General features: G+C 34.6%; 2 protein-coding genes across 3 annotated transcripts; one reads left to right on the plus strand and one right to left on the minus strand.

Annotated features, from left to right (window-relative positions):
- The first annotated feature begins 1,545 nt into the window (after positions 1 to 1,545).
- On the plus strand, positions 1,546 to 7,046 carry LOC140807481 (cysteine protease ATG4-like). The gene is given in 9 exon segments (XM_073164372.1): positions 1,546 to 1,730; positions 1,733 to 2,146; positions 2,235 to 2,320; positions 2,403 to 2,453; positions 2,634 to 3,010; positions 5,122 to 5,260; positions 6,255 to 6,310; positions 6,458 to 6,528; positions 6,635 to 7,046. Coding segments are annotated over 9 exon segments (1,524 nt in total). The 5' UTR covers positions 1,546 to 1,633; the 3' UTR covers positions 6,868 to 7,046.
- A 163-nt stretch (positions 7,047 to 7,209) lies between these two features.
- Positions 7,210 to 14,461, minus strand: LOC140807549 (uncharacterized). 2 transcript variants are annotated; one of them, XM_073164486.1, is made up of 2 exons: positions 13,737 to 14,461; positions 7,210 to 8,352 (listed from the first exon to the last, which is right to left on the minus strand). In XM_073164486.1, exons 1-2 carry the CDS (start codon positions 14,452 to 14,454, stop codon positions 7,298 to 7,300), a joined length of 1,773 nt encoding a protein of 590 aa, XP_073020587.1. In that variant the 5' UTR covers positions 14,455 to 14,461; the 3' UTR covers positions 7,210 to 7,297. The 2 variants fall into 2 exon arrangements, with proteins under 2 accessions (XP_073020587.1, XP_073020658.1); XM_073164557.1 differs by lacking the exon at positions 7,210 to 8,352 and adding an exon at positions 12,468 to 13,620.
- Positions 14,462 to 16,486: the final 2,025 nt, after the last annotated feature.

The raw sequence follows: 16,486 nt of genomic DNA on the forward strand, positions 1-16,486 counted from the left end.
TCTCAAATTGATGTTTCTAACTGTAAAATTTTGATTGCAGAGAACTATTTGAGTGAGTCTCATGTGAACCGTCTCACGGATTTTAATATGTGAGACGAGTCAACTTTACCGATATCCACAATAAAAAGTAATACTCTTAGTATAAAAAATAATATTTTTTCATGGATGATTTAAATAAGAGATTCGTCTCACAAATACAACCATTGAGACCGTTTCACACACGTTTTTGTCGAGCTATTTTTAGTTAAATCGATTTTCAATAAAATTTAGATGAATGAGATGTTCGTACACTGTAAAATAAAATAAAATAAAATAAATGTATCTTACTTTTTTAAAAAAAAATTAGATATTTGTAGGAACATTTTATTAAAAAAAATAAAAAACAAAGATCGAGAGTGTTATTTTTAGATATTTGTAGGAACATTTTTTTTAACATCTTGCCAAACAGTAAAAATAAGATTTTGAAATCCAAATCTCATTAAATCCTCTCAAATCCTGACTGCCAAACACAATGTTAGGTATAGTTTGGTACATAGGATAGGATAACTAAGGGATATATAGTATAAGGATAAATCAATGATAAATATAATGATAAGATAATATGTTGAATGTTTGGTATGATTTTAACATGATTGATTAAATTTATATATTGTATTGTAATGACAAAATTAACCCTACTATAAAAACTTATATTTCATTCTTATCAAGATCTTGTAATTGCATGTCTCAATTCTTAAATTATGCTATCTATATATAATATACACACACACATGTATATGCGTGTGTGTATATTTTTGTGTATCTATATATTTGTATATATGTATGTATTTAATAAACATTTAAAATTAACGGAAATGATTTAAAATATTCAAACAAAGAGAAACCAAATAAGAAAGCCAAATTAAAACCATCGCATATTAAAAAAAAAAAAACCAAAGTGAAGTATATATGCGTGTGTGTGTGTATTTTTGTGTGTATATATATGTATTTAATAAATATTTAAAATTAACTGAAATGATTTAAAATATTTAAACAAAGAGATACCAAACAAGAAAGCCAAATTATGGGTTGTTGTCGATGGAAAATTTGGGGGCTAATAATGTCATTTCATATTATTTATTCTTTTATCATGGAGATATCACTAAACTTGGTGGAATGTCTTTTCCATGATGGACCACCATTATCACGGGTCCATTTAATTTTTGTGGCTTTTAAAAAAGTGAACCAAACATAAGTTGCTTAGTTATCAAACACATCAAACTATGTCTTAGTATTTTATATCACTTATCTAAATACTTTTTTTTATATAATGTAAAATATAAAATATCGGGCAAAGAATGTGCAACGTGCCTATTGCACGCAAACGAATTATTATTGCAGACGGAAAGCTCGAGTCACTCTAGCTCGAACTCAAACGCCGCACGTGGTTTCTGCTCACGTTCGTGTCTCAACAACGTTGGCATCACCGGTACGCTATGTCATTCTTGAATCCCCCCTTTTCTGTTTTTGATTTGATTGTGGGGGATTTTTTGTTCTTTCTTCAGATATTGAATTGTTCTGGTGGGATGCTGTTGTTAGGCGGCGCGGATTTTTATTTTATTTTTTTGTTATCCCCGGTGTCGATGATTAGTTCATGAAGGGTTCACTAGAGAAAGACAACGATCGCGTTGATAATCATAACGAGAAAATTTTTAGCTTTGATTGTCGTCCGGAGGAAATTTTGGGTTCTGTCTTGCCCGGGCAGAATCGAGTATTGGCAGTAGTACGAATCAAAAGCCTGGAGTTCTTTGGTCAGGTGTATGGCCACCGGCTTTATCTATTTTGGGGAATTTGAGTAGTAATCACGGACGAAGTGACTCTAAAAGTTGTAGTGTTAGAAAAAAATCGGGTAGTGGGAAGAACTATTATGAGGGGTGCAAGGCTGCTGTAAGAAGAGTAATGATGAATGGTATATCAATGAGAAGAATATTGGGGTTTGGTAAAACTGGAAGTTCGGCTTCCAAGAGTGATATTTGGCTTTTGGGTGTGTGTTATCGGGTTGCACAGGAGGGCGACAATGCCAACTCTTCAGATCCAGCTGAGAGCGAGGGATTTGCTTCATTTGTCGAGGATTTTTCATCTCGTATCTTGATCACGTATCGGAAAGGTATTTTTATGAATGTTGAATGGATGTGTGAATGGGATACTTGGATGATGATGATGATGTAGATAATGTGGTTTTGTTTATTCCTTAGGTTTTGTGTCCATCGGGGAAACGAAGTACGCTGGTGACGTTAATTGGGGTTGCATGCTTCGGAGCAGCCAGATGCTTGTTGCTCAGGCATTATTCTTGATGCTATTTGTATGTCTTTACTAATATTTGGGATAATCATTTGTACTGATTTTGTTGCATGTTTACACAGGCATTTCTGTTTCATAAATTAGGACGATCGTGGAGGAAATCTCCACACAAGGTATTATACTATTTACACCAAATTAAATCATTAGATAGGGATGGTTCGTGTATATGTTTTAATTTTTGTTCATCGTTAAGACAGAGGACGCTTTAATCTCTATCACATAATAACCCAGGAGATTCGGCCATGGTTTATGGCAAATTAAATGTTGATATTGGTTTGTTTATAATTATGCAGCCAATTGACCAAAGTTACATGGAAATATTGCATCTTTTTGGAGATGCTGAGGACTCACCTTTTTCTATACACAATCTTCTCCAAGCTGGAAAGGATTACGGCCTTGCTCCGGGTTCCTGGGTAGGCCCGTATGCCATGTGCCGTACCTGGGAAAGTATGGTGCGTGACAAAATCAAGGAAACTGGTGATGGAGTTTTGTCCTCTATGATGACCATATACGTCGTCTCTGGTAGCGATGGGGAAAGAGGTGGAGCTCCTGTCCTCTGCATTGAGGATATATCCATACATTTGTCAGAGTTCAGCGGGGGTGAACTTGTCTGGGGTCCTATTCTATTGATGGTTCCATTGGTTCTAGGTGTGGAAAAAGTCAACCCAAGGTACGGTTTCTATTCTATCACGATTATGGATTTGATTGTGTTCACCTTAAATTTGCAGTCTCTATTCTGTCACGATTATAGACTTGAATGTATACCCCAGTAAAATCTGATTCCATTTTTTCTTTCTTATGGGGCCCGTAAAGTTGCCACCTTAGACATTTTTTATCTTTATTTGAGAGATGGCTTGCAACATGGGATCTAGTCGGTGACTGGTTTCTGAATCGTATTACAAAGACACGACACTTGTAAAACTTGCTTTTAGTCATGTTTGACTTGTGAAAGGATTTTTTTTCAACCTGTGAAAGGGTGTAAAGATCGTTAAGTATAATATTAGAGAAAAATAATTATGTCCAGGTTTTTCTAGACTTGGGGCTAGTCATATTTTAACCAATGAAAATTACTCACTGTGGTTTTTGCAAGCTTATTTTCATTCCATACATCTTAACACTATGCATAGTTATGGTGCTGTTCTATCCACACGTCATGGAGAGCAGTCGGAAGGTGTTTTTTTGGACTCTTGCGTAAGGTTCTGAAATGAGACTTTGCAACAAATAATCATAAAAATTCTTGTGCATTTTTTTCTTTTGATTACTTTATTACAATATGCGAGTCTTTGTAAGACGCCGAGAGGCTTAAGGTATTATCTTTCATGAACGGTATGCTCCATGTGGAAACTTATTGATGGTATAGTGATGAAGAGCTTATTTTTTTCTGTTTGTTACATGAGAGAGAGGCAGGTGAGGATGGTGGGTTGGCGCTGGATTGGAACGATTTTTAATTTTATGTTACACGAGTTACGACAGGTTGTTCAAATTGCACTTATTTTTTAAGTTTCAGACGAGGGAGTAGGAAGGATAGGGCCATTCAAACGTGACCAAAAAGAATACCTTTTACAGCCAAAGTGTTGGCAATAAAACACTCTGTAGTTTTTCTCCCCCAGCAATTCTTATAAAAATGGATGAGTGAAGAATGGAATAAATTTTGTCTGTATTAACTCTAGTTTATTACATAGAAATATCATATCTTAGTGTAACTTATGATATTGTGGACAATATTCCCAAGGGTTATTGGATTTCGTATGACCATGGTTCGCCGGAACGGAACGGGAACGGTGACAACCGTTCCAAAGTTCCAGGGCAAATCGGTGATTGTTTTGTAGCGCTGTTCTTCGACGTTTTATCGGCGATTTAACGGGAAAGCGGAACGGAACGGGCGGAACGGAATGGTTTTGGTGTTTAAAAAATATGGTTATGAGATATTCATGGTTCATTACGGTGTATGGTAATAGAATGGTTATGTTATTGGTATTATATTTCATAGTTGTTGATGATTATGAAAATGAATGTGTAGAATAGAAAGTTGATCTTGAGCCAAATAGGAAATAGAAGTGCATAAACGGTATGAAAAATGTGGCAGTAGTTGTGGTTTATAGTATAATGTCTTGTATATTGATCCAATTGGTGTGAGGCCACCTCCATTAGAAATAAGATATAAGGCTATAACTTTCATGTTTTGAGTTTTGTTCAAATCATTAGGGATTCGGATACTATAATCGTCGTGATGAAACACTATTACAAAATCAGTCATCCCATTCTAATGATCTTTCGTCATCTCAATCTATATCCCTATGGACAATCACATCAATATCCAAATGTTCGAAATCAATTTAATCTACGAGAAAGTGACGAAGAATATAACAATGATCTCGCTCCTCCGCGTCACTCTTCATGGTATTAGCTTTGATATGTTATAATTTTTAGTGTGTATTTCTTATTGTGCTTTTATTGTAAAATAGTTTTGTATTGAGAGATTAATTTGTAATAACTTCATATATTTTATTTTTTAGTATGATGTAATTTATATTTTAATTTTTTTTACCAATTTTTTGAATTTATTAATTCTTTTATACAACCGTTCTGCAATCGTTCCACAACATAACATTGGAACTGGAACGGTAGTTGTCGTTCCAAGCACCGCAACCGTTCCGACGAACCATGCGTATGACTACAGCAAAGTTGTTGAAAAAACGTGTGTTACTCCATAATGTGTACTGTTTCATTTTGTTAGTTTCCTCTGGGTGTTATCAATATTTTCGTTCTTTTTATCGACAGGTATCTTCCACTCCTGAGTGCCACACTCATGTTTCCGCAGAGCCTCGGTATTTTGGGTGGCAGGCCTGGTGCTTCAACATATATAGTTGGAGTGCAAGATGAAAAGGCTTTCTATCTGGATCCACACGAAGTTCAGCAGGTTATTGCAATCCTGCGCGTGAAGTCTCTTGTGTAAAATATCTTCATGATCACAAATTCCAATCCCTTAGCCTACCCTTATAGAGCTACTAGTATCCAGTCTGGTATTTAAATAATAATATGAGTGCCACAATTTTTATACTAAGATGATCTCTTTCTGATTTGAACTCTAGAATTGGCTGAAGTACGATTGTTATGCATTCTGCATACTATCTTTTGGAGAACATGCTATTGCAGCTTAACAAGCCATCTTCGTTGTAAATAAACGAGTGATTTTGTCTGTAAAATCGAAAGGTGGCTTCATAAGTGTGGTGTCCTACCCGATCTTACATTTTTTGTCTTCGAAATACCGGGCACTGCGCAGTTGGCATATTCAATGTTTGGTCTTATTTCAGGATTCTAGAAATGGAGAAACTCACTTGTTCCATTATGTTTTCCATTGAAATAGTTATGAATGATGAACCCTCACGAGCCCATTATGTGAGTTTATTTTGCACATGGAGTACCTTAATTCTCTTCTGACGCTCTATTATTGTTAAGTCTGAGTTTGGCAGAAACAATTTTTAACTTAATTGGCATTATCTTTACTGAGTCATGTGTACCGAAGGTAGGCGCTCCTTCATCTGTCTCAAGGAACTCTCATATCCATGATAAAAATGCCTTAGAATAGGACATTTAAGGTCACTTTATATTTGTAACGCTTTGAATAATTTGAGATTAATATTTGTGCAGCCTGGTGACACCGTAGGTCTCGACATAAAGCATTGTAACAAGCCATAGGATTCATTCCTTGGCCATAATGTCAGTGATCTCTGTCGATATTTTATTATATGCATCCTATTGTGGTACCGTTGAAACATGATTCTATGATTTTAAATCTTTCTTTCCATTGTGATTCGCAATCTAGTCTACTCCCTGTTTTCGTTGAAGTTCTAATGATTTCTCAACGATGATGGCATGCTGCAGCATCCGCTCACTACGATCTTGATTGGCAGGTTGTTGACATTAAGAGGGGTAATTTAGACGTCGATACATCAAGCTACCATTGCAAGTAAGTTGATCCCGCGAATTTAACTCAGACTCTTCTTCAACTATGATTAATGTTCAAGTTACCTGATTTTCAACATCTTCTGACTTGGTACTATAATTTTACAATCCGTTTTATTTTTTAACTAACTCCTCGGGGATTCAACTGCAGTATTGTAAGACATATGCCGCTCGATTCGATTGATTCGTCCTTGGCCATTGGGTTTTACTGTAAAGACAAGAGTATGCATGAATCTCCCTAATGTTTTCCTTCAATCATTTGAACATTTTCTATCACAATCGATTATTATAACGTCGTCCCTCAATCTTAAACTTCTTCCTCAATCAGGAGATTTCGATGATTTTCGTTCACGTGCTTCCGAGCTGATCGATCAATCAAACGGCGCTCCTCTCTTTACAATATCCGAGACCCGACTTTCCCCTAAGCCCACCGGGTATCAGATTTGGAACACGTCGACAGATCACACTTGTGAGGCTCGAGAGCTTGATCTCGTAAACGAGCTCTCCTCTGATATGCCGGAGAATATTTGTACACAGGAAGACGACTGGCAACTACTTTGAGCCAGCCCCCCTTGCATGATTCTGATGAATAAAGACGTAAATTTGAAAACTTGTATAAACTTCTAGGACTTAATTTAACCATATTTTGAAGCCTTTTCCCCTTTTATTTATACGTTGATTGATACAATCAAAATATGTATATTTATTTATTTATAGATTCGTTCTGTTTTTACTTTCAATTCTGTTCTTATCATATTAAGTTGACTGACTACTTTATTTGCATTTAACAAATTATTGCAAAATTTAATCTCTTTAAATACTTAGTTTTTCGTTAATTGGAACTCTTTGTTTGTGACAAGTTTGCAAAATAATTAATGTCACACTAAATAAAGATATATGATAAGAGTGGGCAAATGTATCATTCTATATGCTAATAAAACGAATCAAATTGGGAATATAAATAAACTTCAAATCGAAGTAATTCCCATCATTATGCAAAGCGATTTAAAAAATATTGGAAATCAGATATAACTTGATAGGGTTTTGAAACTGTTGCATCACTAGACTTGGATCCGCATATGAAATGAACCCAAAAGTCACATTCGTCGCAGTGTAAAGCCATCCCATCTTTGAAGCCCTCGATCATTTCTTGGCAAACACCGCAAGTCTGGCTACCAACACTCAGCATTCTCACCAAAGTCAAAGGATGATCACCGTGACAAGCTGGCAATACCACGGTGCCTCCAAACTTGATTCTTGAATATCTCCCTGTTGAGGGAATGCACTCGACATGAAAGGAATGGTCGCATTCCATACAGTGGTAGAACCAGTACGACAGTTTTATGTCTTCTTCACAGAATTCGCAAAACAGATCACCGCCCAAGTCTTGTGCTGAAGAATCGGTGATTAAAGTGAGGGGATGTTCATCAAATTTGTGAGACACGGTTTTAGGCAGAAGAGCGCAACCAATGTGTATGCTAAACCTACATTGAGTACAACTGTAAATGTCATAATATAAAGGATTTATTTTGTCGCAGCAGGATCTAATATTTTCCAACCAATAACCAAAACCCAGAATAAGAGGGTGTTGTTTGTGTGAATCGTGCTTGATGACCTCTGGAGCTAAGGCACATTCAAGATGGAAAATACCGGAATAAGAATATGAGTATCCAAAACCATTGCCCAATCGTAAACAAAGCCTACAAAAAAATAAAGAAAAGAATTCATCGCATCTTGGGAAAACCAGGTCCCGTGAGTCGCCAAACACATCATCGACAACGAGGGGCAAATCTGTGCAAATTTTGTGGAGGAGAAAGCCGCAAGCAGATTGGCTGCAGCTGTAATAAGGAGGTTCTATGCGCCGAATGCAAGCGTTGCAGACGGATTCAAGCGTGGTTTCATTGTTCGAGGTCAAAGAATGGGCGGGGGCGGAGTGGTAGTTTTCCAACATTGTCACACCATCGCTCTTCGGTGTAGTATTCTGTACTGCACACTTAATCCAACTCAGAAATGCATCGTCTAGGGGGGGCAGATCGTATATTTTACCTGGAAAAGGACATTACTACAATTAGGACACCCATTAATTAACAAAATCCCTCTACTTTGTCATACAACTGTATATCTATATGCTATTTTTTGTAACCACAACTAGTTACCTGTATCCTCCATTGCTGATACCGCACAATCCACGTGAGCCTAGTAAAAGAACAACGCGCACAAGCATAAGCCCCAAACAATAGTGATGTGTCTTTTTCACAAATTATGCATTGGGGCCTGGAGGAATATATTCCTTCTAATGCATCCGAATACATGAGGGAGAGAGGGTGACGATGACCTCCAACTCTGAGAATGCTGGGCAATGACGGTACAATCCTGATGAATCCAGTAATTACATTGGTGACATGCGAAGAAAAAGCCCTTATGCTCTCTTCCACAGACGTCACACAGCAACAGAGATTCCTTGCAAATGGCAACCATCGGGTGTTGCTTGTGGCTTATGTGATTGATCTGGATATCCAAAGGGTAACCGCATAAAGTGTCGAGATTAAAAAAATTATAACATTTGTCGCAGTGGTAGGTGAAATTCTTGCATAATTTCCCGCATTTGCTGCACATGCAGTCCTCATGATGTGGCTTAGCAAGCAAAAGAAGATCGTGTGTATTATCCCCCAAACGATGACTCAATTTGTTCGGAAGCCGCGTGCATGGTTCGTGGAGATAAAAACTGCAACCTTGAACGGTGCAGATGTAAGAAGGGCTCGACAACACTCGCAGCCCACATGCATTGCAACAAAATGGAATCTCCCCTGATTCGTTAAAAATCAACAGATGCTCGTGAGCAAAATGTTTGATTTCCTTCTCTCTTTCCGTCATATCGATGTGTATGTATGAGTGTGTTCTTGGGCATTGATGATATATATACTGCACACCCATGCACGGAATCCTTCACGAAGTTTTATCCTTTGAGTGTGATTTCGGCAAATCAAATTCCCTTCACTTTTTGACTGGAGAGATTTGGCTTTGCTTCAATCTTCAGATGCATGATTGATGGCTTTTCTTCTATTTATATCTACTTTTATTTCCTTCTGAAACTTTAAGCATATTTTGTTTGTCTCTCTTTAAAATTGATATTGATTTGAGAAATAATTATTTGATTCATAATCTTTTAAAAATCTTTTAAGAATATAATTTTCATTTTATTAAAAGAAGAGAAAGTAAAAGACACCCAACACACACACAAAAGACAACAACTTGTGTGAGACGGTCTTACGGATTATATTTGTGAGACAGATCTCTTATTTGGGTCATCTATGAAAAAGTATTACTTTTTTATGCTAAGAGTATTAATTTTTATTGTGAATATGGGTAGGGCACTCGTAAAATTTCAAAGGATGTTAGCTTCCAATATAAATAATTGTTATTCTCTTATCGACAAATAATTGAATTAATAAATAATTTTCTATTTTCGTTCATTCGTGGACAATTAAGCGGAATTAAGCCATAATATACATCCACATCGATTGATTAAGTTTTGAGACCTCAGTTTCATTCCTTTAGAATTTTAGTTCACTCTCATACTATGAGTTCTGCTATTGCCAAAAGGAGAGTATCATTAGGAACCGAATTAAACCGAATGCGACCCGCAGTGGCTTCTAGTTGCCATGCATGTATGATCTGCGATGGCTAGTGATCATACCTGTACATGACTAGTCTAATGAGGTTAAAGGGTTAATATAACTCAGATTCATCAATAACGCGAGCGTCGAGACCGCGAACCGAGCTTATTCAATCCAAGGGAAAAGTCTCATTTGAAGTCAGAAAAATTCCGTGCAAACATGGTTTATATATGATCTAATTAAGGAGAATAATAATTCATACAATAAAGCTTCAAACATTAAGTCATGGATGTCGGTAGAAGACTTTTCAAAGCATTAAATGCTTTGAAATGTCTTTGATGGAAATAAAAAAAAACTTGGGCAGAAAGGAATAGCGTAAAGAAAAGGAATACGCGTTTTAACGCGTGTTCACACGGTCCAGGGACTCTATAAATAGAGCTTCATTCTTTCATTTCAAATTATCCCTTCTTCGAGTTTTCTCTCATCTTATAAAATTTTTAGTGCTTAGTTCTATAATATTTGTGAGATATTTTGTTCTCCTGTATTAAGAGAGTGTGTGTTCTCTTTGGAAACACAGTGAGTGAGTTGTACACCACAAAATATTATAGTGGAAATTCTTTTCATCTTGCCCGTGGTTTTTGCCATAATAATTTTTAGGGGTTTTCCACGTAAATCTCGGTGTCCAATTTATTCTTTATTTTCGGGTTTTTACTATCTCAAATTCCGCACGTGGGACCAACAATGGACACTCTTTGAATTTATGTCTTTATTCCTTTCCTCCAATACCAAGCAACACACTAGATTTACCGTATTTTAGTTTCAACCAACTTTTACAAAGTGAGAGAAGAATTCAGCAACTTTAAATCGAACTTGCTTATTTTCCCATGATATTTTAATCATTTTTTTGATAATTTCTCTCTTTAATGCATCTTTAAGACATGACAAAGCTTCGCGGATTAATTCATGGACACTCGAATAATTGTTTGTATACCTTTTGTTGGGGTGAAATAATATGCTTGCCAGATAAAACAATCAAAACGTAGTGTTTGAGCTATTGTACGGTTTAAAATATCTAAATTGTATTTTTATCACCAATTATAACTTTTGGTTAAACGACAAACGCTATGTCATCATTGGTATCGGAGCCAAGGTATAACCTAAGATTTATTAAGAACAGCGCAAAGTTTCGAAGTTTTAAAAGATTTTATTAACTATCTATAAACTCAATATGATCCGAACATAGATGATTTGGAAAGTGAAAATTTATAAGGTAATCAAATATTAAACACAGTGAATTTATGTTTTTATACCCTTCTAGTTTGATGTTTTTACGTCTTATATCGAACAAGCAAGATTTACTTCAGATATATTAATTATATCAATAAACTTTTATAAAATTAGAATGAAGAAACATTAAATTTTAAACAAAATTTTCGCATTTTGGATCCAAAATCCTATGGCAACATCCAAATATTTTCAAGAACTAAAAATGTTATATATTTATTATCTATTATTCTATTTTAAAAGAGGCAATAAAATTTCTCTCTATTTTTTTTCTATTTTAAAATAGGCAATAAAAGGGTGAGAAATCTTGATTGTGAGTTTCCGATTAGGCACTTGATTTGTTCTTCGTGTGTGCTTTTAGTGTGGATATAAAAATTTGGGACAAATTAAAGGTGATTTTGGATCAAAGATATGTAAGTATATTTTAATTAGTGAAATCATCAGTATCATAATACATCAATAATAATAATTGAATTCTAATTTTTTTTAAACATTGATAAAAAAATATTAGTACACAATTATTATCTAAATTTAATTAATATAAATAAAAAATTATAAATTGGTTTCATTAATATTACTATTATTATAAATAAATTAGAATTGTTATTATTTATATTAATATTACATAGGATTCTCACAAAAATTAATTACTATAAGTTACCTTTAAACTACGATTCAAATTATAATATATAATAACTTAAATAATAATATTATTAACAACGCTAATAAATAACAATGCTAAATAATATTAATTATAAGAATAATAACCAAAATTGTGATATTAAAATAATAACAATAACTTTTAAATATGTAGATGATCATCATAATAGTAATAATTATCATAATAGTAATAACGACACAATAATAATAACGACACATTATAATATCATATTAAAAAATTATTATAAAATTCACAAATGCCAAAAAAAATACATACATAGTAATAAAATAAATATGAACAATATTTTTAATATTATCACAGCAAATAATAAAATTTAAAAATAATTAATAAAATTATATTTTCAGACCCGCTCGTATGAAATTGGTGACAAAAACAACAAACAATATTACAACCAAATAGAAGATCGAAGAATCAATGTGTTGGTTGCTTAAAAGAAAATGCAACATGAAACAATGTGGCTCAAAAAATATTCGGACAAAAGCAATGGTGCTCATTTACATGTTTGCAAAAATAATTATTGTAATGTCACACTAAATAAAGATATATGATATTGATAATAACTACAAATTTTCGTCTTTAGCAGCGTATATAATATAAGAAAATAGGGAGGATTTATTTTATTTAAAGCATCGCAAAAATATGATTCTCATCCCATCAAATAATCAACTTTGGTGATTAGAAATAGCTATTAAAATAATATGGCAAATCAGATATAACTTGATAGTGTTTTGAAACTGTGGCATCACTAGACTTGGATCCGCATATGAAATGAACCCAAAAGTCACATTCGTCGCAGTGTAAAGCCATCCCATCTTTGAAGCCCTCGATCATTTCTTGGCAAACACCGCAAGTCTGGCTACCAACACTCAGCATTCTCACCAAAGTCAAAGGATGATCACCAGTGACAAGCTGGCAATACCACGGTGCCTCCAAACTTGATTCTTGAATATCTCCCTGTTGAGGGAATGCACTCGACATGAAAGGAATGGTCACATTCCATACAGTGGTAGAACCAGTACGACAGTTTTATGTCTTCTTCACAGAATTCGCAAAACAGATCACCGCCCAAGTCTTGTGCTGAAGAATCGGTGATTAGAGTGAGGGGATGTTCATCAAATTTGTGAGTCACGGTTTTAGGCAGAAGAGCGCAACCAATGTGTATGCTGAACCTACATTGAGTACAGCTGTAAATGTCATAATATGAAGGATTTCTTTTGCCGCAGCAGGATACAATATCTTCCAACCAAGAACCAAAACCCGGAATAAGAGGGTGTTGCTTGTGGGAATCGTGCTTGATGACCTCTGGAGCTAAGGCACATTCAAGATGGAAAATACCGGAAAAACAATTTGAGTATCCGAAACCGTTGCCCAATCGTAAACAAAGCCTACAAAAAAACAGAGAAAAGAATTCATTGCATCTTGGGAAAACCAGGTCCCGTGAGTCGCCAAACACATCATCGACAACGAGGGGCAAATCTGTGCAAATTTTGTGGAGGAGAAAGCCGCAAGCAGATTGGCTGCATCTGTAATAAGGAGGTTCTATGTGCCGAATGCAAGCGTTGCAGACGGATTCAAGCGTGGTTTCATTGTTCAAGGTCAAAGAATGGGCGGGGGCGGAGTGGTATTTTCCCAACATTGTCTCACCATCGCTCTTGGGTGTAGTATTCTGTACTGCGCACGTAATCCAGCTCAGAAATGCATCGTTTAGAGGGGGCAGATCGTATATTTTACCTGGATAAGGACATTACTACAATTATTAGGACACCCATTAATTAACAAAATCCCTCTACTTTTTCATACAACTGTATATCTATATGCTATTTTTTGTAACCACAACTAGTTATTACCTGGATCCTCCATTGCTGATACCGCACAATCCACGTGAGCTATAGTCATAGAACAACGCACACAAGCATAAGCCTTAAGCAATCGTGATGTGTCTTTTTCACAAATTATGCATTCAGGCATGGAGGAATATAATGCTTCTAATGCATCCGAATACACGATGGAAAGAAGGTGACGATGGCCTCCAACTCTGAGAATGTTGGGCAATGACGTACAATCCTGATGAGTCCAGTAATTACATTGGTGACATGCGAAGAAAAAGCCCTTATGTTCATTTCCACAGGCGTCACACAGCAACAAAGATTCCTTGCAAATGGCAACCATCGGGTGTTGCTTGTGGCTTATGTGTTTGATCTGGATATCCAAAGGGTAACCGCATAAAGGGTCGAGATTAAAATATTTACCACGTTCGCCACAGTGGTAGGTGAAATTCTTGCATAGTTTACCGCATTTGATGCACATGCAGTCCTCATGAAGTGGCTTAGCATATAAAAGAAGATCGTGTGTATTATTCCCAAAACGATGACTCAATTTGTTCGGAAGCCGCGTGCATGGTTCGTGGAGATAAAAACTGCAACCTTGAACGGTGCAGATGTAAGAAGGGCTCGACAACACACGCAGCCCACATGCATTGCAACAAAACGGAATCTCCTCTGATTCGTTAAAAATCAACAGATGCTCGTGAGCAAAATGTTTGATTTCCTTCTCTCTTTCCGTCATATCGATGTGTATGTATGAGCGTGTTCTATCTTGGCCGCGTTGATGATATATATACTGCACATCCATGCACGGAATCCTTCACGAAGTTTTATTAGTCCTTTGAGTGTGATTTCGGCAAATCAAATTCCTTTCACTTTTTGACTGGAGAGATTTGGCTTTGACTCAATCTTCAGATGCATGATTGATGATGGCTTTTCTTCTATTTATATCTACTTTTATTTCCTTCTGAAAATTTAAGCATATTTTGTTTGTCTCTCTTTAAAATTGATATTGATTTGAGAAATAATTATTTGATTCATAATCTTTTAAAAATTTATATATATATATATATATATATATATATATATATATATATATATATATATATATATATATATAATGAAAATTTTTGTCCGAATTCCTTTAATATTTTCAAGAACTAAAAAACTTATGTATTTAATTAGATGGTAGTGATACTTAGTGTATTTCAAAATGATTTTTTTTATGACAAATTTTTTTATGAATATAATTTTTATTTTATGGAAAGAAGAGAAACTAAAAGACACCGACACACACACACAAAAAAAGTAGTAAACAATAATTACTTTTAATTTATTTTAATGGATTTTTGGTATAATAGTTCTTATACTTACAAATTAGCAACATTGTTTTATAGGGAATTAAAGAAGATCCTTTATTATTTAAAACCAAACACAAATCCAAAATCGTAAAATTTCAAAGGATGTTAGCTTCCAATATTAATAATTGTTATTATCTCTTATCGACAAATAATTGAACTAATAAATAATTTTCTATTTTCGTTCATTCGTGGACGACAATTAGGCGGAATTAAGCCATATTATACATCCACATCGATCGATTGATTAAGTTTTGAGACCTCAGTTTCTTTCCTTCAGAATTTTAGTTCACTCCAATCATACTATTTATGAGTTCTGCTATTGCCAAAAGGAGAGTATCATTAGGAACCGAATTAAACCGAATACGACCCGCAGTGGCTTCTAGTTACCATGCATGTATGTCTACGATGGCTAGTGATCATACCTGAACACGACTAGTCTAATGAGGTTATAAAAGTGTTAATATAACTAAGATTCATCAATAAAGTGAGCGTCGAGACCGCGAACCGAGCTTATTCAATCCAAGGGAAAAGCCTCACTTGAAGTTAGACAAATTCCGTGCAAACATGGTTTTATATATTATCTAATTAAGGAGATCGAGAATATATAATATTTCATACAATAAAGTTTCAAACATTAAGTCATGCATGGACACTCTTTGAATTTATGTCTTTATTCCTTTCCTCCAATACCAAGCAACACACTAGATTTATTGTATTTTAGTTTCAACCAACTTTTACAAAATGAAAGAAGAATTCAGCAACTTTCATCGAACTTGCTTATTTTCCCCTTATATCTGTCTTATAATTGGTATCGGAGTCGGGATACATTTTAGAAATTATTAAGAACATCATAAAATTACGAAATTTTAAAAGATTTTATTCATTATATCTCTAAACTCAATCTGATATGAACATAGATGGTTTGAAAAGTGAAAATTGATAAGCTCGTCAAATATTAAACACAATGAATTTATGTTTTTATACCCTTTAATTTGATGTTTTTACGTCTTATATCGAACAAGCAAGATTTACTACAGATATCTTTATATCAACAAACTTTTATAAAATTTACAAGGAAGAATCATTAAATTTAAAACAAATTTTCGCATTTTGGGTCCGAATTCCAATGGCAACATCCAAATATTTTCAAGAACTAAAAATGTTATATATTTAATTAGATGGTAGTGTTACTTGGTATGTTTCAAAATAATTATATTTTATGACCAAAATGTTTTAAGAAAATAATTATTATCTATTATTCTATCTATTCTTTTTAAAAGAGGCAATTAAATTTCAATCTCTTTGTTTTCTATTTTAAAAGAGGCAATAAAAGGGTGAAATATCTTGATTGTGAGTTTCCGATTAGGCACTTGATTTCTTCTTCATTCGTGCTTTCAGTGTGGATAGTGTGTG

Source organism: Primulina eburnea, chromosome 1, assembly GCF_022965805.1.
Source record: "Primulina eburnea isolate SZY01 chromosome 1, ASM2296580v1, whole genome shotgun sequence".
Taxonomy (NCBI): Eukaryota; Viridiplantae; Streptophyta; class Magnoliopsida; order Lamiales; family Gesneriaceae; genus Primulina; species Primulina eburnea.